The sequence below is a fragment of the Planococcus citri genome, chromosome 1, assembly GCF_950023065.1.
Source record: "Planococcus citri chromosome 1, ihPlaCitr1.1, whole genome shotgun sequence".
NCBI lineage: Eukaryota > Metazoa > Arthropoda > Insecta > Hemiptera > Pseudococcidae > Planococcus > Planococcus citri.
The window spans coordinates 26,459,057-26,481,532 of NC_088677.1; the positions used below are offsets into that span (position 1 = coordinate 26,459,057).

Consider the following 22,476-nt stretch of genomic DNA (forward strand, 5'->3'; position numbering starts at 1 on the left):
CAGGAATTTTCAAAAAAGTCGCTGGAGGCTCCAAAACGACTTGAAATGGCCGCCATTTTGTAAGTAAGGCCAACTTTTTTTTGGCAACTTTGCTTTAAAATGTTCCTTAGGATGTCCCCTTTAAGAAAAAAGTTGTCCCGGAGGATCGGCGGGGGGGGGGGGGGGTGCAATTACTCCTATTGTCATATGCCGGACTATAATGCAAACAATGAAATATCAGAGAAATATAAAAATGTATACTAGACCTGCATACCTATTGTACTTGTACTTTTTGCTTTTTATAAAAAATCTAAATCCCAACCGTGTACTCTTGAAGTTCCTACATTACATAAAAGAACTAAAATTAATAGAATTCGATTTTTTATGATAAGGTCAAAACCAGCTTTTGCAATTTTAATTGTTTAGTAAAATCTAAACATATTTTTTTGTGAACTAACGTTTCGATAAAGACATGAGAGAATCATTCATCTACATAATTGCTAATTGTGCAGACCAACGTAGTGTGATACGACCGACAATTAATAAAATACATATGTATAAATAAACACTCATTCGTACAATTAAGATTTGTCTATACCCAAGTTGATCGTTTATTCATTCATTAAATTGTCGATCTCAACGTCAATCTAACAATGAGTCGCGTATTCAATAAAAATATTCGATAGAATATTAATTTATTCATACAGTAAATCTTCAATTTCCAGACAAAAAACAAGAAGCTTCTAGTTTGTTTTGTTTTGAATGTGTTCAGCATATTACTCCGTAATTTCTGTAACCGGAACGTACGTTGAAGCTTTAGTTGCATTTTTCATTTATTCGTTAAAGAAGTATTTTCCATTTTATTCTTATTAAAGTATTTCGTAAAAGTGTATTTAAACTCGACTGCGTTTTATTATTGGATGATAATTGCGCGATTGTATTTTATTCGAGAGAATTAGAGGAACTATGTTTTTCGAAACATAACACATCGTGTTGTCGACCATGTTCTTCGTAATTCTTGTATCTTATTTTTTTGCTAATGAATTCAAGAACTTTAACAGCTCCTTTCCATTTTTTTTGCAAAATGCAAATTTGTCCTTGACAAAATAAAAACTATCCGCCACATACTTGTGAGAAATTCAGGCTTACCTCGCCTTCGAGGTTTTACGCCACCGCCAGTTGCGTTAATGTTAATAGATTTGCATAACCAGTTCGCCGTAAATACAGCAAGACACTGTAAGGTTCACAACTTCACATTGATTTCTACGCCAGCCACATCATTTTGAATTTGAACCGAAAGTACGAAAATGAAGTATGGTTCTCCGATTTCGCTCATTTTATCACCACTTCCGATGGCTCGATAAAATAACAACTATTTCCGTCTAATCCACCGGAGATGGAGGTTCTTTCGTATTTTTATATCTCACTGTATCACGTCAGAACTGTTCAATTTTTGGGCGAATTCTTCTGCAAAACTTTGAAAAAAATGGGTGACAAAACATTAACACTGACATAAATTGATAAAAATCGATCGAACACAATTCTGCACAAAATCAAGATATCAAAATTCATTCCAAACTAGTAATTCAATCAACCATTTCAGTATTACATTTTAATTCATACAAACGACGCTATAAACTTAATTAATAAAGCGTAAAATGAAGAGAGAAAAAAACAATGAGATACTGTCCGTGAAAATTGTTAAGTATTCGACTAAACTTAGTATGCTAACTTTACCGAAATTTTAAATACATTTCAACTTACACGTTCGTTTTAATGAGTAAAATTGTAATACTATTTGAGCTTGGTAATACGTACGTAAGTTCGCTTTTGAATGTAAAAAAAAAATAAAAGAAAAAAAATACTTTTTATCACATACTCGAAAATTAAAATGGTTAACTCAACGGTGCAATTGAATATTCACGATATTACATTACAAGTGCAACAGAAAAAAAAAACATTTTCATAACTAACACGAAGAAGAACGAAAACAATTGAAAAAGTAAAATATGAATTCTGTCTCGCACGATTAATCGAAATGAAAGTGTAATTTCCCATTGAACCGATTACTCTGGTGATTTAAATAAAATATTTTCCATTAATCATTGCGAGTAATGAATCCTACTAGAGGAAGTGAATAAACAGCCAAAATTACAATCAGAAAAAACATAACTATAGACTGAATCGTGTAAAATACGAGCTTAAAAAATAATATATTAACATGAAGATTACCTTTTAAATGCTATTCGTACGATAAATTTTCAGAAACAAACAGAACAATTTCATCGAAAACGAGATAATACGTTAGAAATTTCAACAGGAACTTGGAAAATAAATATTGAATTATTTAATTACGAAAATTCACTTATCATTTAAGGAAGAACAATACAGAATCAAATAAAAAATCTCGATTTCGTAAAGCGAAAAAATAATCGTAACATGAATTCTTCATTAGGAAACGTAAAAAGGAGCACGAACATAAATTTTTTTGTATTAGAACACAATAGTATATGAGTTTAAAAAAAGCGAATAAATAATATTAACACATAACACGAATTAAAACGAATTTTTCAAAATGGTAAAATACTTCGTTAATTTTTTCAAATCCAAATTTACAAACTAAATGGAGAGAAAAGTACGAAATACTATTAAAATCATCTTAAAACAGAATTTAACCAACAGGTACGTAATTTTTACACAATGAAAATTTTTCAAATATCACAGACTCCTAATCGATTACACGTTTTTTTTTTTTTTATTTGTATAAAGTATTTATACTATTTTTTTACATATTTTTAAAATCGAATGAGAAAAATCAGCAGAAGGAAAAATATACGTAAGGTGCTTAAAAAATTTGTTAAAATTAAAATTACATCTACGATAGATATACTACATTTTTAGAGATGTATTTTTTTTTTTTTTTCAACTAAAACGTACGATAATATTATAAAGGATATTATTCATCTCTCGAAGTAATTTAAAATACGCCCAATTATGGAGTAATTTTTCATTTCAAAAATGGTCTCAATCTCTCAAAACGTTCGAGACCATTTCGAATTGAAAATCGCCAAAAATTCGCAACTTTCTGTATACGAATCATAAAACGACGCATCCGATCGAGTTGGATAAACTCGTATTTGAAACAAAATACAAAAATCACCCGTCTCCCGACAAAGTAGTCACACTAATTTGAACCCGTTAAACACCTAAATAAATGTATTAATGATGAAAATTCGCCTAATATTCTAGGAAAATTATAGTATACCTGTCTCCTTCTACTGATACCACGTAAAATAACAACGAAATGAAAAAGCTCATTTAAAAAAAGAAAAAGAATAAAACGACCGCTTAGAAAATAAAAAAAAATCATAAATTACATATCTACGCCATGCAATAACACAGTCCAACAGACACGTGCTTTTTGAGTTACAACCAAAATAGACCCTGTAATAAAAACTCCGAAGGAATCATACTCGTTAAATTTTTTTTTTTTGCATGGCACACTGCAAATGTATTGAAAGACAACTGTTTACTCGACCGAATCGCGGATGCGGGGTGGTTTGAGTAGTTTATGAATTTAAAAAAGAAATAAAGAAAAAAAAATAAACATAAAATAAAATCAAAACAGAAATAGTACGTTATACTCGAATGGATGATAGTTAAAAAGCGCCTCTGCTGTAGGCTTCGATAAGTCTGCCAACGTTTTTATCGAATCCGCAAATGAAAAACATATCTTGTTTGATTAGTTCTTTGTATTTTTTGTGCAGGCCCGAGAACGAACAGGTTATTATTCTGAAAAAAACACGCAAACCATTTGAAATTTAAGATAATTCAGTAATATTCAATTCGACTTCGGGTTCGATCTGGAGACCTTCAAAAACAAGGCGATATTTCTGACTTTATTGATTAAGAGGGGGCGGGGGGTAGGCGAGAAATCGAAAAAATTTTCGATACGGGAAGGAATACGTACTTTGCTTTATCTGACACTTTTTGTCGGTATGTTTTCAAAGCGTCGTAAGATCCAGTGGCGACCAAAGAATGATCACTGAGTAGAATAATAACGTCAAATGCTTCTTGCTTCGATGTTGCCCATTTGATCAGCTGAGGTAAACTAGCTGGACCACTTTCCGCCTGAAAGTAAATTTAAAAATGACACATCGAATTCAATTACCTATTTCGAAAACTGCCAGAAAAAACGTGAAAAAATCTGTAATTTTTTCATCTTGCAGATTTGTTCCAAATCATATAGTAAATTATCTCACCCGATTGATTTTATTCTTGATTCCTTCCAACGTTTCTTCAGCTTTATTAATCGGTATCTCTTTAACACCGCTGTCTTCTTTCGTGAATGTAACCAATTTAACGTTAGATTCAGATTCGGCTTTGATAACGCACAAGGCGACCAATGAAGCAGCTTCCTCGACAGTAACGAATCGCTCTTTATAGCATACCCTACTCTCCATGGCAGCTTGAGAATCCAACGCGATCAGGTAACGTAATCCAGTAGGAGCCAAGAGCTAATTTAAACAACGAGTTTACGAATTACAATCAAACTACATTCGATCGAAGGCCAAAAGAAAAAAAAGAAACGAAATATACCGCGAGTGATTTATTGAAAAGGGTCGTCAAGCATTCCATGATTTCTGGGATCCTTCTCGGAGGAGGTTGTCTTTGCACTTGTTGATCGATGTCGCCTTGTATCGAGTTATCGTCGCCTCTTTCCATCGAGTTTTCAATCGCCCTTCGTCTTTGTATGTATTGAAATTCGATCGCGAGACTGTAATCGTGATAAAATCTCTATAGCACACGTTTATTCAAAATGGCGATCGTCAATCGCCAATTCCATCTAATTTCAACGTACTTCGGTCCAAGTTCGTAACGTTTACGCAAGATGTAAACGTAAATCGGATGAATGTTAACATCAATTACATCCGAACGCTGAAATCTCGATACAACTTCGCGAACGACGTCACGATGCCGGAACAGTTTCAATTTCGACATACGATTGATATTCGACAGCAAGCAATCAATACTCATTCGAGGTATAAGCGCCAACCAAACCTAATCAACGAACCAATATGAATACCTATTGCTATTTATGTATATCAATTAAAGCCCAGTCGATGCCTTGTGAAAATACCTCGTGACTTTTGAAAAATCTCGACGGGCAATATTCGATGGAGAAATCATGCACGTTGATGGAATTTATCAATACAGATTCGGTCTCGGATCTTCGTATTTGATCAACTGATTTCAAGAATTCCAGCACTGGTTTGGCTTCGGCTACGTTAGAATACTTAGTAACGGCAGCTTCGTATCCTTTACTAACGTAACACATCACTGCAGCTTTTGCTGTAAAACAAATTCACCACACTTGAATTTTCGCTCGCCGAGTACAAAGAAAGAGAATATCTATATGAAACGTACCCGTATCGTTTGGCAACTTCATACGACTCAGTGCAAGAATATCCTTATGGGACCAGTTCATAATGCTGTAAGCTTTCGTAACCATTTGAGCCAACTGCATAGCATCTTTCGAATCGTACCATTTCTGAACTGATACCCGCCATCCTTTACCGAACCCTTTCTTCTCTTCGGTCTGGGCTATTTCCCGAAGATATCGAGTAAATGTGAGAAAATACTCGCCGTTATCTTCGCTTATTTTTCGAGCTGCTTTGTACGCCTCGTTCACCACTTTGTAGTTCTTTTTAGCTTTTCGTACGACCAAAGCGAGGGCGAATAACGATGCACTAGGCTCAACCGAATATCCTCCTCGAAATACCTGTAAAATTGAAATATTCGAAATAACATGCAAAAGGAGGACAAACGTGGCAATAATCTTACCTTCACTATTAAAGGTACTATATTTTTAGCAGCTTCCTCGTTCGATAAAATATCGGCGACCGATCTCAATTTCGAAACGTCGAACGTCGTCTTCACAGATGAAGCTGGTACGTAAAGTCGATCTTCCGAACCATAATGAAGGAAACACTTTAAACGAGATTCTGAGGGTTCGTAGCACGCCATAGCGTGGCAATTAAATCGATTCCGTGTTCTATAAAAATATCAACAGTTAATATTAATTGGAACACAACATGGGACGAGTGAAAGTGTTTTCAAAGTCGAATCAGTGGTTCACATTGATTACGTAGACAAATTATTTCACTTTTCGAACACTTTTCTAGGCGAATGGCTTCATTAGAACGAATAGTTGCCCACTTTATTTAAAATTATGTTTCGAAATAGGTTGTTATTGTAAGTGAAAGACTCGAAATACTGCAATGAAATCGATAACACTTTTGTATAGTTCATAGCTTGAAAACTTACTTACAAGTTGAAGAAAACAGATACTTTATCGTCACGTTTTTAAAATCCAGTCAAGCTTCACAAATTAAGCATTTTCCAATAAAACGCTGACACAAAACATTTAACTCAACAATGAAAATTGATAAATTGCTACTTTTATCGCAAGAACTCCATTCGAAGCAGTTGTGCCATAATAAGAAACAGAAAAATTCTCTTCGAACGAAAGGACGTTTCTCCTTCCGGGTTCTGGTCTGGAGTTTCGAAATGAAACTTCTTGCGATGAAAACTTTACCACACTCAACAGTCCTTCGTGATTTAAATTATTATATGCAATTTCTTTAACTTTAGCTGACATTGACATATCAAATTCACTACAAACACAAAAAGATATAAAACAAGATACACAATTTCATTTCAATGAAATATCGAACACACATACAAGGGCTTATTAAGTTATAACTTATTAAGTATTGCTAAAACCTTGATAAAACGTATTATAATTGCACATTTTTTAAACTATAATGACTGCTCGACTCGAATTAAAATTCAAACAAAAGGTCCATTCATGCATTTTCAAACTTTTCAAATTTTTCCCAACCTTTGAAAGTGCTCGAAGTCGAATGAACGAACCACAAATCTGAATTCGAATCAAACTTTTTTATTATTAATTCGTTTCAATTTATTCCTGGATATACGATTGAAAAATAATAATCCCGATGCTCTCTCTATGGTCTCTGGGGGAACCTAAAATGGAAAGAAAAATTACATTAAAATAGTGCCTATCTAAAATCAAAAATACAATAAAAACAGCTACATTTTAACGAAATTCTTACTTGAAATACATGAAGCGGAGTGCCATTCTCGATCTCCTTGTTGGGTAAAACGTACGATTCCATTTCCAATTCGTTATTATCGTTTTCCATGACTACGATTTTGAAGAAATGTGTAGGAACAGCGACATGATTTTGACCGAGGACTTGATACTTCACGTAAACCTTTCCATCGTTTTCTTTTCTGTTATTTCACATCATCTTGATAAAATATTAGCAAAATAAGAAACTAAAATATTCGATTTAGAAAAAAAAATCTGGGAATTTCCTTCTTACTTGGGAAGAAAAAGAGGCCCGGTGCAGACAAACACGTTTTTGTGTATTCGCGCTAATTTTCTCACATATTTTTCTAAATCATTCCACGTATCTCGATTGAATCCTGGACCAACTTGAGGAGCTATATTTGTCAAGAAAAACGTTTCGTCGACGTGTTGTTGACTAATTCGATGATTTCCGGCGGCAGCAAGGTGGCCTCGATCGAAACCGCTGCCTTTGTAGTCTTGATTCGTCGATCTACAAAAATATATGCACTTTTAAAGGGAAATTCTCCAATAAATGGTCTTTTTAAGACAGTTATACATTACCTAAAAAATTCATGAACTGATCTATCTTCAGTAAATTTACAATTAGTTCTAGTAATATCTTTATTTTTTTTAATGGTGTCTTTTGTCAGATGCTCAAACACCCAATGAGCAACACGAGTACGTTGATCGTAAGATAGAACAAAATCGTGAAACGATCTCACATTATCCAAGCCTGGAAATCCGTATTTCATAATCTATAAAATAAAAATCACTGAATATTAAGCCATAAAAACAACATCTCCTTTTAATTATGCGCAACATTTATTACTTGAGCGGATCTCACAGCCACATTATCTCCACTTTTTGCATAAGGTTCGATACTTTTCTCTTCTGGTATAGGAACAGCAGCGGATACTGTTCCTACGAGAGGAAAAGCAGGTAAGTTTTCAAAAAGCGATAAGCTTTCGTCGGAGTTTTTCCATCTCTCGGAGAATCTTCCGGCTAAATACGCAGTGATTCCTACAGCTGAAATTACTCCATTTTTCATCAAAAATGACTTCATTGTTACGATTAATGGTTTAAATAAACGAAAATACACATTTACGTTAAATAATGAACACAAAGCGAAAGTTTGTATTGAAATTTTAATTTAAAAAAATGTAAAAAACTACAAGAAGGGCAATTTTTTATTTTTTTTAATCAAAATTTTAAAAACAGCTGATAAGAGAAAATGGGAAAAAGGTAAACAATGTTACTCAAAAGAGAAATATTTTTCTCTTTTTATTCATGTTGAAAAATTGGTTTGATGATGAAAAAAGGTGTTTCACTTTAGGCACACATCAGTACTTTATGGGTAATTTTATTGCAATTAATTTTTATCAAATTAATTCTCCTAAAAATATAAATTTTGGGCAAAAACCATGCAAAAACGACGAATTTCTTATAAGCAAATAAAAGAGAATTTTCACGTTCATATTGCTCGCATCATTTGAATTTTCAAGTCAACAAGATAATTTTTGATAACGCCGGAGAAATACGTTCCCATAAATGTGATTTTAATTTTCAACCTAAACGTTAATTAATTATTTAAAATGGAGCAAAAATTGATACGTTGAATGGAAAGCAAAGTACGCTCCATCGACCAACTTTCTTCGTTCTCCTACTCAATAATTTATTCAATTTTAAAGTTGTAGCAAAATGTATTATTCTCATTCTTCCAGACTTCGGTGTTCATTTGTACTTCAAAGTAGGTATCCACTTATTAAACCAACTAAATGACACCGACGTTTTTATAATGAAAAATATTCTAAATTTCAGTTCCCAGGATCAGTCGATTATGTACAAACGTAGAAAATAAGCTGAAAAACACACCAACGCCGAGACCTGTCAAATCTCGTAAAATCCCAATTTTCCCTCCTTCGTTTGGACAACCTACTTCACACACTCATCCACATCTCCTCAAAAATAGAGAAGTACGTAACTAATGTAATCCTCAAAATTGACTTGGCCTAAGCGTTATTCAATTAAATCTTTATACTTTTTGCAGCTTTTACCAGGAATGGAACCCGAAGAATTTGCTGATCGACGTAGAAACCTGATGCAAATACTGTGCGCTGAAGCTTTATCCATTTATGAGCAAAATAAACACCACATAATCATTATTCCTTCTGCTACAAAAACCTATATGACTGAGAAAATACCTTATTTCTTTCGACAAAACACAGATTTCTTGTACTTGACTGGATGTTTAGAGCCAGATACCGCTTTGATACTGACAGGCAGTTGCGAAGATGATCTCACTTCGACTTTATTTGTTCGCAAGCAAGATGCTCATTCTGCTTTATGGGACGGACCCAGAACAGGTGGGTAATTGTCGCCGTCGATAAGTTCAAACTTATCAAATTCGTTTTAAATGAGTATATCTTGATTAGGAGCGTGTTTAAACAGGGATTGACGTCGCTCCGAAAATGTTCGCTGTTGATCAAGCTCTTCACGTGGATAATATTCAGGATTTCTTGAAAAGAAATTTGCAAGAAAATCCGGATAGCTTGGTATACTACGATTCCAACAGTTCGCCTTCGAGTCCTCTGCACCAGACTTTGAGCAATTTATTAAAAGTGGAAAATTTCAAAGTAATTACTTGCTCAAATAGAGATGATTTTTTTCTCATTTCGATACTCTCTAAAACGTTACCATTTTGCAGATTTATCAAACGGTGACATTCTATTTACATTCACTGCGCGCTATTAAATCTCCTGCCGAGCAAAACTTGATGAGAAAAGCCGGTGAAATTTCAGCCGAAGCTATCAAGGAAACCATCAGGATTACCAAACCGGGTATGACCGAGCACCAGCTATTCTCCACCGTTGATCACGAATGTCGTATGCTCGGAGCTGAATTTTTAGCTTACCCTCCGGTCGTTGCTGCTGGAGATAAGGCGACGATAATCCATTATATCGATAATAATCAAATGTTAAAAGATGGCGATTTGATACTTATGGACGCTGGCTGTGAATATCGTGGATACTGCGGCGATATTACAAGAACGTGGCCTGCTAATGGAAAATTCACTAATTATCAGAGGATTTTATACGAAATAGTTTTGGAAGTACAAAAGAAAATTTTATCGTTGTGCGATGATAGAGCATCTTTGGATGTTATGTACATTAAAATGGTCCGTTTATTGGGCGAACATTTATCTAAAGAAAAAATTATTAAAAAAGATGTTGCGAGTCCTTCCGAAATAAACAAAGTGAGTTGATGAATAATGTTTATATTTCCTTTTCATTCGTTATAGGTACATGAAGAAAACTAAATTCTTTCATTTTTTCATTTTCAGATAGCTAGCGATTTATGTCCCCATCGAGTGAGTCATTACCTCGGAATGGATGTTCATGATGTGGCCAGTTACCCGAAAAATCTCCCCCTTCAACCTGGCATGATTGTTACGGTAGAACCAGGTACATGGAAAATTTTTTAAAATGAATTCTACCGTCGAAATATACCTACCTACTCACACGTTCTTCGTTTTTCAATAGGTCTCTATGTGAGAGAACACGATGAAAATGTACCACCTGAATTTTGGAGAACAGGGATTCGAATAGAAGACGATGTATTGATAACGGAAACCGGTTACGAAGTATTATCAGCAAAATGTCCGAAGGAAGTAGACGATATAGAAAATTTGATGAAAACGTCGTCGTGATTGATGGTGTTTGTTTTAGTAAACTTTGTGATTTTTGTGCATTTTTTAAAATAATAAAATCAGTGTTGTTTGGTGTTTTACTTGAATTATATTCATGTACTTACTCAAATTTTTCTCAAAAAAAAGTAACTTTAGATACTAAAAAAGCTGGAAAAAGTAACCAAAAAAAATGTTGATGTAAAAAAAAAGTGGCAACCAAAAAACTTCAATGCATACACAAAACATTACATTTTATTTTAGATTACGAAAAAAAAAAAAAAAACGTAACGAAAATTTCGATAGCAGTTTTTTCAAAAAACACAGAAAAACATCAAAATTTGAATACAAACCATTTTTGAAAAAAAAAACTAGCTAAAGCTCAAAACAGATAATTACCAACATTTCGAAAGTAAACTGCTCGATGATCAAAATACAAAGAGAACGATGAAATTGCGAAAATTTCACAAAAATTTACACACAAGAGAAAACACGAAAATTTGGAGAAAATCGTCAAAAAGTTTGAAAATTAAAATCAATAAGAATTTAAAAGAATAAGACTTGAAAAAAAAATGAAGAAATCTTCAAAAAAATTATAAATGAAATCATCACGTCTCAAAGTCCAAAAAACTTTCAAAAACTCGAAAAAACCTGTAAACATGAAAATTCCCCAAAAATTTAGGCAGAAAAAATTACCAAAATTTGGGGCTAAATTAAGAGAAAATTTTATAAAAATTCTCGAAAATTCAAAAAAAAAGTTTTCGCCGAAATTAAGAACAAAAATTTGGGCAGAAAACGAATCAATAAAATTCAAAACAAAAGTATGGAAATTATGAAAATAGAAAATTCTCGAAAATACAGTTCAGCAAAAATTATTACGTATTCAGAACAGACAACTCACGAGAATTAAAATTAGATATAAATTTGGAAATGAATCGGTAAATTTTTGAGAAAAATTTCTAGCAAAACTGAAGAGTGTTCAACAGAGAAAAATAATTCGAACTTGAAAAAAAAACTGTTCAAATAGAGAGGAAATCCGGAGGGCCTTCCCTCATAACTGGAAGGGAAAACGAAAAGAGAGAGAGGGATCAACGAATGAAACCACAAAAAGTGAAAACAAAAAAAAAAATAAAGCCATCAAATCTTGAAGAAACTTCCCTCCCTTCTCGACAAAAAAAGATCAAAATTTAAAGGAAATTATGATTTTTGGAAGAAGAAAAACCACAATTCTACAAAAATGCGAGCCAAAAAAATCACTTGTTTTTTTAAGGCACGAAACTCAAAAAAAACTTGAAATAGAAAAAATGCAGTCAAAATTTAGGCAAAAAAGGACCACAATTGAGAACAAAAACCACAGAATCGTGAAAATTCAAAGTTGAAAAAGTCAGTCAAAACTGGAGAAACTTTGCGAAAATTTGAAAACTGAAAAAAATGGAAGTTCTGAGAAAATCATCGAAACACTTGAAAAAACAGAATTCGCGAAAATTCAAAAAAATCATACCCGTCAGAATAGGGAAAAACCTACAAAAATTCAAAAGAAAACTCACCAAATCGAAGAAGAAAACAATTGACAAAATTCAAAAAAATCCATCGAACCAAAATAAGGATAAATCCCCACTATTTAAGCAATAAAATCACGCAAGCTCGAGGGAAAATTTTTATGAAAAAATCGCCAGAATTCAAGGCGATAAAATTGGGCAAAAATTCAGGCGAAAAACATCATCAAAATTCAGAGCAAAATCATGGAAAAAAATCACCACCAAAATTCAAGACGTAAAAATCAATCAAAACAGGGAGAAAAGCCACTAAAAACCATCGAGAAATTCAAAAATAATAATAAGTACCTACCTGTTGAAATTAGAAAACCCCTAAGAACATTTCAAAAGAATAATCATCGAAACAGAAAAAATTAAATTCGTAACGCTGAAAAAGCAGTGATGTCGTTTAAATAAAAGCAATGTTTTTTTCAAAGAATTTTGGATAAAATTGTGGAAAAAAAAGGAAATTTGTGAAAAATTTCGGAAAAAGTAACTTTTAGTAAGTATCCAACATTTTTAAAAAGTAACCATAAGTTACTATTAGTAACTTTAGTAACTTGGTTACCGGTACTTAAAAAGGTAACCGAGTACAATCCCTGTATATTGGATTTCAGTACAAAAAAAAATTTCAACTCTAAAAATAAACTTTTAATCGTAAAAAAAATATTTAAAAAAAAATTAAAATAATAAATGACCTTAGCATAAATACGTAATATATACAAAGTCTCATTTCAAGGTGACTAAAATCTACAAAATGCGAAATCACCATTCCAATTCACTGGGATATTTACCAGTTAGGCAAGCAGTACAGTGTCCACTATTCTGGACAAATTCATTTTTAATTCCGTGTCGAACCGCTTTGAGTAACCCATCCACCGATAAGTATGCTAATGAGTCGGCTCCTGTAACGAACGAACGAACATTTTCATTAGGAATTCGATAGAGAAAATATCACAATATAAAATGCAAAAAATTCATTATCTTACCAGTGTGATTGGCTAATTTAACATTATCTAATTGATTAGCTATCAATTCTTCTCTAGTAGGTATGTTAATACCCATATAACACGGGTACAGAACAGGAGGGGAAGCAATTCTAACATGAACCTAAAAAAGAAGAAAAAATCGAATAAAATACACCGCAGATGAAACGATTGCGCACGTGTGTTATCGCTTATTTTAAAAAATCTTCAATAACAGTTCAATAACTATTAGAAATGCGATGCGCGGAGTGTAATTCTTACTTTTTTAGCACCAGCGTTCTTTAATAGTTTTACTATCTGGCCGATAGTATTTCCTCGCACAATTGAATCATCGATTAATATAATCGATTTTCCTTTTACGTTTTCCGATAGTATACCGAATTTCTTTCCAACGCCTAATTTCCTTAGGCGAGCGCTGGGCTGGATGAAAGTTCGTCCTACGTATCTATTTTTACAGAGAACTTCGGAAAATGGGATTCCCGTCTGAAAAAAATAATAATAAATGGTAAAATACGTTATTAAATTGACGGCAATGATTCAGGGCTCAAAACGTTGGCTTACTTCTTGGGAAAATCCTAAAGCTGCTGCTGTACCTGATTCAGGTACCGAGCTGACAATATCAGCCGCTACTAGCGACTCGCGAGCTAACATTTTACCACATTGCATACGAACTGAGTACACCATTTGACCTGAGATACACAAAAATGTCAATATTTTACGAACGAAAATAAATAATTATTCGCTGGAATGAAAGGAAAAATAGAAACCTTCGAAGATTGAATCGGCTCTGGCGAAATAAACATATTCAAAAATACAAAAAGCAGGCAGCTTATTATCAGGTCTTTCGACGATAGAAACAGTCTGAACTCCTCTTCTAGTGATTTCGACAATTTCTCCAGGAAGTACTTCTCTAACATAAGTAGCACCGACTGATATAAACGAGCAAGATTCTGAAGAAATAACCCAAGCTTCTGGTTCGGCGTCATTATCTGTGAAAAAACAAAAACGACGGTAAATTTCCATACTCGTGGAAAAATACGATAGCGACAAGACAATAATCAAAACCTTGTTCGTCGACTGGTATTTTTCCAATACATAAGGGTCTGTTTCCGTAAGGATCACGTACTCCGTAAATACGATCTTTTTCCATCAAGACTAAAGAATAAGATAAAGGCGATAATCTCATTAGATGTTTGATACGAGCTGGCCAATTCGGACCGTCTGGGAAATGTTCGTCGTCCGGTGGATTTAGACATAAAGCTTGCGTTATTAGTTCGCTGTCTGAATGAGTGGATAAACCAACACCTCGTGATAATACCTAAATTACGTATCGTTAATAATAAAGATCAATTAGTTTCACGTGCTTACTCCATTTATAGCTAATAAAGGGAATCGACGACTCACTTTTTGACGAAGGGCAGAAGCATTCATAATTTCGCCATTATGAGCAATAGCGAGAGCACCGTGAATGGTATGAACAACAAACGGTTGGCAGTTAACTTCGCTAGATCCAGCTTGGGTCGAATATCTCGTATGTCCGATTCCCAAATTACCTGAATAAGGGTTGAAAAATTCAACATCATAAAAAAATAATTACTAAAATAATGAGTTAACAATCTAATATACCTTTTAAAAGTTTCATAGCGTCGTCGCTAAAAATACTCGAAATTAATCCCACTCCTTTCTTGACGTTGAAATGTTTAGCATCGTGTCCAGAACTGGTTACAATTCCAGCGCTTTCTTGCCCCCTAAAGATAACGTACGAATAAGCATCATTTTTAAGAGTAGAAATTCCTCAGAATAGGTACCATAAATAATAATAATTACCTATGCTGCAAGGCAACCAATCCGAGACAAATTGTCTGAGCGACGTCGACTTTCGTAGGCCAATTTCCAGTACCGATGCATCCGAAGACACCACATTCGTGAGTCAATCCTGAAACTTCAGTAGGAAATTCCTCCACCGAAGTTCCTTCTCCTTGAGGGTTCATTTTGCTACGATTATTTCAGGAAACTATCAAACAAAAATAAAGGTATATAAAAACATCGAATTTTTTGCAAAATGTACGCATCTAATTATAAATTAACCTACCGCTGGCGTTACAAAGTAAAACCTTCGTTTACCTCTAGAGCACTTTTTTTTTTCAAAAAAATTCACTCGACTGCGTTGAAAAGACTGTCTAAGCTGTGAATTACTTTAATAAACCTCTTTATACAAACGTAATCTCCCCACCTTTCATTCGCGATAGATTTTTAAAAATGATTGTAATTTTACCAAGATAAGGAATAATCGAAGATTCACAAATTATCCGATTCTGTTACAGCTGATTTCTCTGTTGTAACCGGAAAGCTATTAGGCTAATAGGTGCGCATTTATTTTATCAAAAGAACGAATTTACCGAAGCTCTATCGATGGGAACGACGCTAAGCTCCTCCTTCGAAACGTTACGAGATTTTAAGCCACCTATGATCTTATTTTCATCGATTTATTAATGATATAAATGAGTAAATTAAATAATTAACACTACCTATTCTAACAAAAGATCTCAGTCTCGTTTACATCTTCTGTCGTCTAGATTGATCTATTGGCAACACTGCGAACCTAATTGAAGTTTTCGCGCAATTCTTTACACAGGTTGATAAGATTTATATTTTAGTATCATTCTGTCAGCTCTTTTTCATCCGGAACATCTTTACAATAACTTCAACACAATGTCTAACCCATCAGGTATGTAAAAGCTCAACTTGCATGCATGCGAATCGACAGAAATGTCGCTAAAAAAAAAAGTAATATAGGTAACTTTCGTAGGTGCAATATAATCCATAACAAACGAGCAGAATCCTATTCCTAATCTTATATAAATGAGTTTAATACGTATCTTAGCCTTTTTCACGTTGCATGCCGGTAACTGTATACGAAATCAATAGTTCAGTAATCAACTAGTGGTTTTTAAAATCCCTTAATATTTTATTGTTCATCAGGTAAAACTTGTAAGAAAATGATCAACGAAGGAAAAACCAAACAGATTTGGGACTACAGCGAAGACGAGGTGTTAATTTTGAGTAAAGATAGCATCACAGCTTTTAATGGTGTACGAGGCCACAGTATAGAAGACAAAGCTGTCATCTCAACGAAGACTACGTCGAATATATTCACCATCTTGAACACAGCTGGTACATTCGATAGGAAATTTTTATAAATATTACAATCCTGTACACGTTCTAATAATTTATGAAACATTTCAATCAATTGCATAGGAGTCAAGACAGCATTTGTACGACAAAATGAACCCAATTCGTTCATAGCCAAGAAATGCGAAATGGTTCCGATCGAATGGGTCGCTAGACGTTTGGCTACTGGATCATTTTTGAAACGATTTCCAGGCGTTGAAGAAGGAACGAAATTTTACCCTTTAAAGCTGGAAACTTTTTACAAGGTAAGTTCCTATATAGAAAATGATAAAATTTATTCGATGCATATTATACAAATACTACCTATGTAATTCGTTGTAGAAATCCATTTCATTTGCACAGAGATGAGATATCGCTATTTAAATTTTTTCGTACGGAATTAAGATAACAATTAGGAATAAAATTGATAAAAATTACATAATAACCTTCGTAATATTTGAATAACTTTCGTCACTAAATTTAAATTGGGAAAATTTTCATTTCCGAGAATAATTTATCCCAAATTAGTATTGTTCAAATCGAACTTTTTAGGCTAAGAAGTACAGTATGACACAAAAGTATTAGTGCTCGGTGGCTTTTATTTCCAAGTGGAAAGAGTTAGCGAAATGAATGAAGCGGCGTTGAGTAGGAAAAGTTTGAAAATTTCAGGTCCAAGCACAGGGTGTCCACAAATTGAAAAACCGGTTTGGTCGAAAAATTCAAACTGGTTTTTATCGATGCAATGTATTCTACACACTAAGGTAGCAAAAACGTGATATGAATTTTTTGAAACTGGTTCATTAATTTGCAACCAGTTGACAAAATTATCCAAAAATTTTTGATAGAGAAAAAAGCTTGAAACAAAAGTTGTAGAGCGTGAAAAATTACACAATTCTGTCTAATCAAATTTTGAAACCGGTTCATTGGTTCACATTTAGCAACCAGTTTTTGACAATCAACTAAAAATTGATATAGAGAAAAAAGCTTGAAACAAAAGTTGTAGAGTGTGAAAAATTGAACCATTTTCGCTGATCAGATTTCGAAACCGGTTTATTAATTTGCAACCAGTTATTAAAAATTAGATATGTACCTAAAAATTGGAGATCGAGAAAGAAGCTTTAAACAAAACTTGTATGGCGTGAAAATTTACACAATTCTGTTCAATCACATTTTGAAACCGGTTCACTGGTACGCATTTAGCAACCAGTTTTTGACAATCACCAAAAAATTGAAGATGAAGAAAAAAACTTGAAACAAAAGTTGTAGAGCGTGAAAAAATGAACTATTTTTTCCGGTTGGATTTTGAAACCGGTTCACTAATTTGCAGCCAGTAATTGAAAATTTTCCAAAAATTGTGGATATTGAAAAAATCTTGAGACAAAAGATGTAGAGTGGGAAAAATAACACAATTCTGTGTAATCACATTTTGAAACCGGTTCATTGGTTCGAATTTAGCAACCAGTTTTTGACAATCACATAAAAATTGGAGATACCTAGAGAAAAAAGCTTGGAATTGAAGTTGTAGAGCGTGCAAAATTGAACCATTTTCGCTGATCGGATTTTAAAACCAGTTCAATAACTGCAACCAGTTATCAAAAATTACCTAAAAATTGAAAATTGAGAAAAAAGCTTGAAACAAAAGTTGAAGAGCGCGAAAAATTGAACTATTTTTACTGATTGGATTTTGAAACCGGTTCACTAATTCGCAGCCAGTTATTGAATACTTCCCAAAAATTGTGGATATTGAAAAAAGCTTGAGACAAAAGTTGTAGTGTGAAAAATTGAAACATTTTTGCAGATAAGATTTTGAATAATGGCTAATCAATTTGCAACCAGGTAACTTTTGACGGCTTGCTGCGAGGTAATGAACTGGTTTCAAAATCTGATTAGCAAAAATAGTTCAATTTTTCACACTCTACAACTTTGAACTTATGTTTCAAGTTTTTTTCTCCATCTTTAATTTTTAGGTGATTGTCAAAAACCGGTTGCTACATACGAACCAGTGAACCGGTTTCAAAATGTGATTGAATAGAATTATGTAATTTTTCGCGCTCTACAACTTTTGTTCCAAGCTTTTTTCTTTTCTCGATCTCCAATTTTTAGGTAATTTTTGATAACTGGTTGCAAATTAATGAACCGGTTTCAAAATTTGATTAGACAGAATTGTTCAATTTTTCACGCTCTACAACTTTTGTTCCAAGCTTTTTTCTCTATCTGCAATTTTTGGCTATTTTTTGTTAACTGGTTGCAAATTAATGAACCGGTTTCAAAAATTCATACCACGTTTTTGTCACCTTAGTGTGTAGAATACATTGCGCCAATAAAAACCAGTTTGAATTTTTCGACCAAACCGGTTTTTCAATTTGTGGACACCCCGTATTTGGGCCTGAAATTTTCAAGGTCGCTTTTGAAAGCCCTTATTTTTCCCTACTCAACGCCGCTTCATTCATCTAGCTACTGCTAGCTCTTTCCACTTCGAAATGAAAGCCATCGAGCACTACTTCTGTGTCATACTGTATAAAATAGGAATCATGCAGTTCTTCAGTACCTACCTATTTAATTACCGGAGTAATAATTTGAATTAAATTGCGTAGGACGATGCTAATGACGATCCGCAATGGTCAGATGAACAAATGATATCGGCTAAATTTACCTTAAATGGTTTGCAAATAGACCGGAGTGAAATAGACATCATGAGAAGAACAACTCAGACGGTATTTGAAATCCTAGAAAAATACTGGGCCACTCAAGACTGCGTTCTGGTCGATATGAAAATCGAATTTGGTATAAGTTCGAAAGGTAAGCAACTGGGCTTCATTTCATTTTTGTTTTTCAAACATGTACCTACCTACCTACCTATTTAGAGATCCCTATCGATGTTGATCTCAAAACATGTTATGCAATGGCGCTTATACACAATTTACCCTCATTTTTAGATTATAAAGTAAACAAGTACACATCAATGACGTGATAAATGAATAATATCATTGTGTAACGGAAGATTTTCCGCTGATAAAAAGACCTCCCATAGGTCATCGTTACGCGTTCGATCACTTATCGAGTGTTTTCGTAAATAAATTTACGGCAGCGTGCATACAAACTAATCTCGAGTATATTTATCTCGTAAACATCTGTTTCCAATAATAATTTATTCGGGCAGTGACGAATGTTTATCTACAAGCCCGAGTCACGAGATTTCTCGAATTGTTTATTTGTTTCAAAGTTGAAAGATCGTGGATTTTTTGGAAGATGGAAAATTCCATAGGGTTCGTGATTTGGGCAAAATTAGGATGCATTAGTTCAAGGGAAAGAACGAGGGTGGAGGAAGGGCAAGCTTGTACAAAAAATTGGCAGATCTGTACGTGTGCTCGTAACTGAAGAAAGAACTTTCGTAAATCATTTTCACCCTTCTTCCTCTCCAACCCTCTTTTGAATTGAATAGGAAAAAATATTAAATAGTACGAAATTTCTGATCCGTTCGTTGCAATTGAATTGCGCCGAAGCGTATCCAAATCTTACGATACAATCAATTAAATGGTTGATGTGAAACTTCAATCGAAACTTTGTAACACATTAGAAAACTTCAAAGACTTACAAACCTATATCTCATTAACATTCCCATTAATTGGATTACGCTGATTTCGTATCATTTCTTTGGCTTTTATTGCAAATTTCTATGAACCAATCAATACGTCTCATTGTATCATCCTATACCGATAAAGATACGTGTTAAAATAACACCTCGATACATACTTTATTATATTTGCATCATTAAACTGATAAAAAAAAAATCGAAAAACGATTATAGATAAAATGAGTTCTTTGAGCTTAATGACTTTTGCAGATTGTATAATTACGTAACCGAACTTAACGACAGATAAAAATGAATAAAACCTTATTCCTACCTATAATTTTCCAGGTGATATTTTGGTGGCCGATGTTATCGATAATGATTCTTGGAGATTATGGCCATCGGGAGATAAACGACTAATGAAAGATAAACAAGTATACAGGAATTTAAAGGAAGTTACGCAGTCTGATCTTATAGTGATTAAGGATAACTTTCAATGGGTCGCTGATCGTACAGAAATAATGAAAGATATTCGAAGCACAGCTCTAGTAAGTAATGGAAAATGATCCAGTACCGTACTTTATTCAAAGTTGACCGATTAAAAATCATTAAAATGTTTATAGGTAGTCATATTAATGGGATCTAAAAGCGATAAAGAGTACTGTCAAAAGATATCGAACTATTGCGATAGCCTGGGTTTAAATAGTGTTCTGAGGATTTCATCGGCTCATAAAAGTACAGAGGATGTATTAAATATAATCGCTTACTACGAAGGTAAAGTACCAATATTACTATTCATACTTTCGACTATTTACCGGTTAGTTAATTGTGTTCGTATTTCAGCCACAAATAGTCAAGTAGTATATATCGCTGTGGCAGGCCGAAGTAACGGGCTCGGTTTAGTACTCGCTGCTAATACGATTTTTCCGGTAATCAACTGCCCTCCTAGTTCAGATAATTTATCGAGAGATATTTGGTCTTCGCTCAGTTTACCATCGGGTATTGTATTTTGCAAATTCGTATTATTTTGTACTCGTTGGTATCCTGAAACAGGACAATAATATTGAGATTCGATTACAAATGTGTTTCAGGTATCGGATGTACGACGGTTATATATCCTGAGGCAGCTGCGATATCAGCAGCTCATGTATTTTCTTTAAATGATACATCGGTGTGGTCAAAATTGAAAGCCAAACAGTTAAATAATTTCATCACCTTGAAAAATGACGATAAACAACTCAACTTGAAACAATAACACCAGATAGTTTCCGTAAACAAGATTGTTATTTATTTTAAATAAACATATTTGCATATTTACATTAAAATTTATACATACTATTTGGTTTGAGATCCGTTCCATCATCGCATACCCTCGTTCGTCAATAATTCTTCCAATATTTTTACGGCGTTCTCGGTTGCGACTTGAGCCGAGTCGTCAGTAGGATCGGTTTCGTTCGAATTTGAATTAATTTCATCACAGCTTTCTTGTATTTCAAGCTTAACGTCACTGACTGTCTCCGAATTACATTCTTTATCGGTATTATTCGGTATTTCAGAATGAGTAGAGTCACTAACTATCTCCGAATTATTGTCTTTGTCAGCGTTATTTTGAACTTCAGACTTTTCCTCGTTCTTTGAAGTAACAAAAGCGCGTTTCAACTTCAAACTCTTCTGCGTCTTGCCAATGTACTCTAATGGTCTAGGAACTTCGGTAGAAAAATAACACCGTTTCGGTTGCGGAGTTGTCGGCTTGAAAAAGACTGCTGTTCCGACAACTTCATCCCAACTTCCACCAAAGAACTGTAAAATATATTTGAAATCGATAAGATTGTACGCAAAATGTTACAACAACTGAAAAAAAGTGAATTTTTATTTACCTTATCTCCGACTTGAATTATTGGTTCATCTGTATCGAGTCCGACAACTTTAAAGCTCTGCAGATCTTCGGCAATAAAATCGTCATTCGCATCGTCAACGTTTACATAAACGAGTATTTCTTCTTCTTCTATTCTAACATTTTTACCGATATCTACGGTCGAGTTCTACGGGGAAGAAAAAAGTTGATAATAAAAACGAAGGGTATGGTATGAATTGATGCCATTGAAACACGAATACTTACATTTTCCGAATGAATATCATCCACATCCATGGTTGACGTGATTGCTCAAGGTTTAAACATTTATTAAAAATGTAGCAAAATATTTTTAATTCCTCTAATTTAGAGCTTTTTTGGGAAATAATTAGAAATATCACCGGCAAGCAGAACTTTCTCAAAATGAAAATACGAAACGGTGGAGGGGAACGGTGAAGTAGAAAAAACAAGAAAAATCACAGATCAAATGATAGTCACAGATGAAAATATTCAGAATTTCATTTGCGACAGAGTCGATGTC

At 33.8% G+C, this 22,476-nt stretch overlaps 6 protein-coding genes across 8 annotated transcripts; 2 read left to right on the forward strand and 4 right to left on the reverse strand.

The window, feature by feature from the left end:
* Positions 1-1,576: 1,576 nt before the first annotated feature.
* On the reverse strand, positions 1,577-6,531 carry LOC135850097 (RNA-binding protein Ro60-like). 2 transcript variants are annotated; one of them, XM_065370824.1, is made up of 9 exons: positions 6,311-6,531; positions 5,824-6,034; positions 5,407-5,761; positions 5,120-5,331; positions 4,841-5,040; positions 4,579-4,756; positions 4,242-4,496; positions 3,950-4,110; positions 1,577-3,771 (listed from the first exon to the last, which is right to left on the reverse strand). In XM_065370824.1, exons 2-9 carry the CDS (start codon positions 6,004-6,006, stop codon positions 3,639-3,641), a joined length of 1,677 nt encoding a protein of 558 aa, XP_065226896.1. In that variant the 5' UTR covers positions 6,007-6,034; positions 6,311-6,531; the 3' UTR covers positions 1,577-3,638. The 2 variants fall into 2 exon arrangements, with proteins under 2 accessions (XP_065226896.1, XP_065226897.1); XM_065370825.1 differs by having other exon boundaries at positions 6,307-6,531.
* Positions 6,532-6,675: 144 nt separating this feature from the next.
* LOC135850098 (endonuclease G, mitochondrial-like) lies at positions 6,676-8,344 on the reverse strand. Its single transcript, XM_065370826.1, has 5 exons — positions 7,968-8,344; positions 7,700-7,893; positions 7,392-7,628; positions 7,119-7,299; positions 6,676-7,029 (listed from the first exon to the last, which is right to left on the reverse strand). Exons 1-5 carry the CDS (start codon positions 8,199-8,201, stop codon positions 6,934-6,936), a joined length of 942 nt encoding a protein of 313 aa, XP_065226898.1. The 5' UTR covers positions 8,202-8,344; the 3' UTR covers positions 6,676-6,933.
* Positions 8,345-8,647: 303 nt separating this feature from the next.
* On the forward strand, positions 8,648-10,924 carry LOC135850099 (xaa-Pro aminopeptidase 3-like). The gene is made up of 7 exons (XM_065370827.1): positions 8,648-8,885; positions 8,957-9,111; positions 9,186-9,501; positions 9,587-9,771; positions 9,843-10,391; positions 10,479-10,599; positions 10,678-10,924. Exons 1-7 carry the CDS (start codon positions 8,837-8,839, stop codon positions 10,842-10,844), a joined length of 1,542 nt encoding a protein of 513 aa, XP_065226899.1. The 5' UTR covers positions 8,648-8,836; the 3' UTR covers positions 10,845-10,924.
* A 2,067-nt stretch (positions 10,925-12,991) lies between these two features.
* On the reverse strand, positions 12,992-15,649 carry LOC135850100 (amidophosphoribosyltransferase-like). Its single transcript, XM_065370828.1, has 10 exons — positions 15,434-15,649; positions 15,169-15,355; positions 14,968-15,089; positions 14,746-14,894; positions 14,407-14,659; positions 14,109-14,330; positions 13,903-14,030; positions 13,603-13,824; positions 13,345-13,465; positions 12,992-13,260 (listed from the first exon to the last, which is right to left on the reverse strand). The coding sequence occupies exons 2-10, from the start codon at positions 15,330-15,332 to the stop codon at positions 13,121-13,123; spliced, it is 1,521 nt and encodes a 506-aa protein (XP_065226900.1). The 5' UTR covers positions 15,333-15,355; positions 15,434-15,649; the 3' UTR covers positions 12,992-13,120.
* Positions 15,650-15,832: 183 nt separating this feature from the next.
* On the forward strand, positions 15,833-21,421 carry Paics (PAICS bifunctional enzyme). Of its 2 annotated transcripts, XM_065370830.1 has the most exons (9): positions 15,833-16,069; positions 16,151-16,246; positions 16,324-16,515; positions 16,600-16,778; positions 19,107-19,311; positions 20,432-20,631; positions 20,707-20,857; positions 20,927-21,082; positions 21,175-21,421. In XM_065370830.1, the coding sequence occupies exons 2-9, from the start codon at positions 16,204-16,206 to the stop codon at positions 21,336-21,338; spliced, it is 1,290 nt and encodes a 429-aa protein (XP_065226902.1). In that variant the 5' UTR covers positions 15,833-16,069; positions 16,151-16,203; the 3' UTR covers positions 21,339-21,421. The 2 variants fall into 2 exon arrangements, with proteins under 2 accessions (XP_065226902.1, XP_065226903.1); XM_065370831.1 differs by lacking the exon at positions 16,151-16,246 and having other exon boundaries at positions 15,836-16,069.
* LOC135850106 (general transcription factor 3C polypeptide 6-like) lies at positions 20,934-22,390 on the reverse strand. Its single transcript, XM_065370836.1, has 4 exons — positions 22,203-22,390; positions 21,961-22,125; positions 21,420-21,883; positions 20,934-21,127 (listed from the first exon to the last, which is right to left on the reverse strand). Exons 1-3 carry the CDS (start codon positions 22,230-22,232, stop codon positions 21,443-21,445), a joined length of 636 nt encoding a protein of 211 aa, XP_065226908.1. The 5' UTR covers positions 22,233-22,390; the 3' UTR covers positions 20,934-21,127; positions 21,420-21,442.
* Positions 22,391-22,476: the final 86 nt, after the last annotated feature.

Coding starts and splice junctions, on each gene's coding strand:
- LOC135850100 (XM_065370828.1), bottom strand. CDS start 15,332: ATGAACCCTCAAGGAGAAGGAACTTCGGTGGAGGAATTTCCTACTGAA. Junction 14,895..14,967: donor CGCTATGAAACTTTTAAAAG/GTATATTAGATT, acceptor ACCCTTATTCAG/GTAATTTGGGAATCGGACAT. Junction 14,031..14,108: donor AGCCGATTCAATCTTCGAAG/GTTTCTATTTTT, acceptor TGTGTATCTCAG/GTCAAATGGTGTACTCAGTT.
- LOC135850097 (XM_065370824.1), bottom strand. CDS start 6,006: ATGGCGTGCTACGAACCCTCAGAATCTCGTTTAAAGTGTTTCCTTCAT. Junction 5,041..5,119: donor GATTTTTCAAAAGTCACGAG/GTATTTTCACAA, acceptor TTCGTTGATTAG/GTTTGGTTGGCGCTTATACC. Junction 4,497..4,578: donor TTTTCAATAAATCACTCGCG/GTATATTTCGTT, acceptor TGTTTAAATTAG/CTCTTGGCTCCTACTGGATT.
- LOC135850098 (XM_065370826.1), bottom strand. CDS start 8,201: ATGAAGTCATTTTTGATGAAAAATGGAGTAATTTCAGCTGTAGGAATC. Junction 7,629..7,699: donor TCAGTTCATGAATTTTTTAG/GTAATGTATAAC, acceptor ATATTTTTGTAG/ATCGACGAATCAAGACTACA. Junction 7,300..7,391: donor GGGCCTCTTTTTCTTCCCAA/GTAAGAAGGAAA, acceptor GTGAAATAACAG/AAAAGAAAACGATGGAAAGG.
- Paics (XM_065370830.1), top strand. CDS start 16,204: ATGAGTTTAATACGTATCTTAGCCTTTTTCACGTTGCATGCCG. Junction 16,247..16,323: donor CTTTTTCACGTTGCATGCCG/GTAACTGTATAC, acceptor ATTGTTCATCAG/GTAAAACTTGTAAGAAAATG. Junction 20,858..20,926: donor TATAATCGCTTACTACGAAG/GTAAAGTACCAA, acceptor TTCGTATTTCAG/CCACAAATAGTCAAGTAGTA.
- LOC135850106 (XM_065370836.1), bottom strand. CDS start 22,232: ATGGATGTGGATGATATTCATTCGGAAAAT. Junction 22,126..22,202: donor ATGATATTCATTCGGAAAAT/GTAAGTATTCGT, acceptor TCTTCCCCGTAG/AACTCGACCGTAGATATCGG. Junction 21,884..21,960: donor TAATTCAAGTCGGAGATAAG/GTAAATAAAAAT, acceptor TATATTTTACAG/TTCTTTGGTGGAAGTTGGGA.
- LOC135850099 (XM_065370827.1), top strand. CDS start 8,837: ATGTATTATTCTCATTCTTCCAGACTTCGGTGTTCATTTGTACTTCAA. Junction 8,886..8,956: donor GTGTTCATTTGTACTTCAAA/GTAGGTATCCAC, acceptor TCTAAATTTCAG/TTCCCAGGATCAGTCGATTA. Junction 10,392..10,478: donor GTCCTTCCGAAATAAACAAA/GTGAGTTGATGA, acceptor TTTCATTTTCAG/ATAGCTAGCGATTTATGTCC.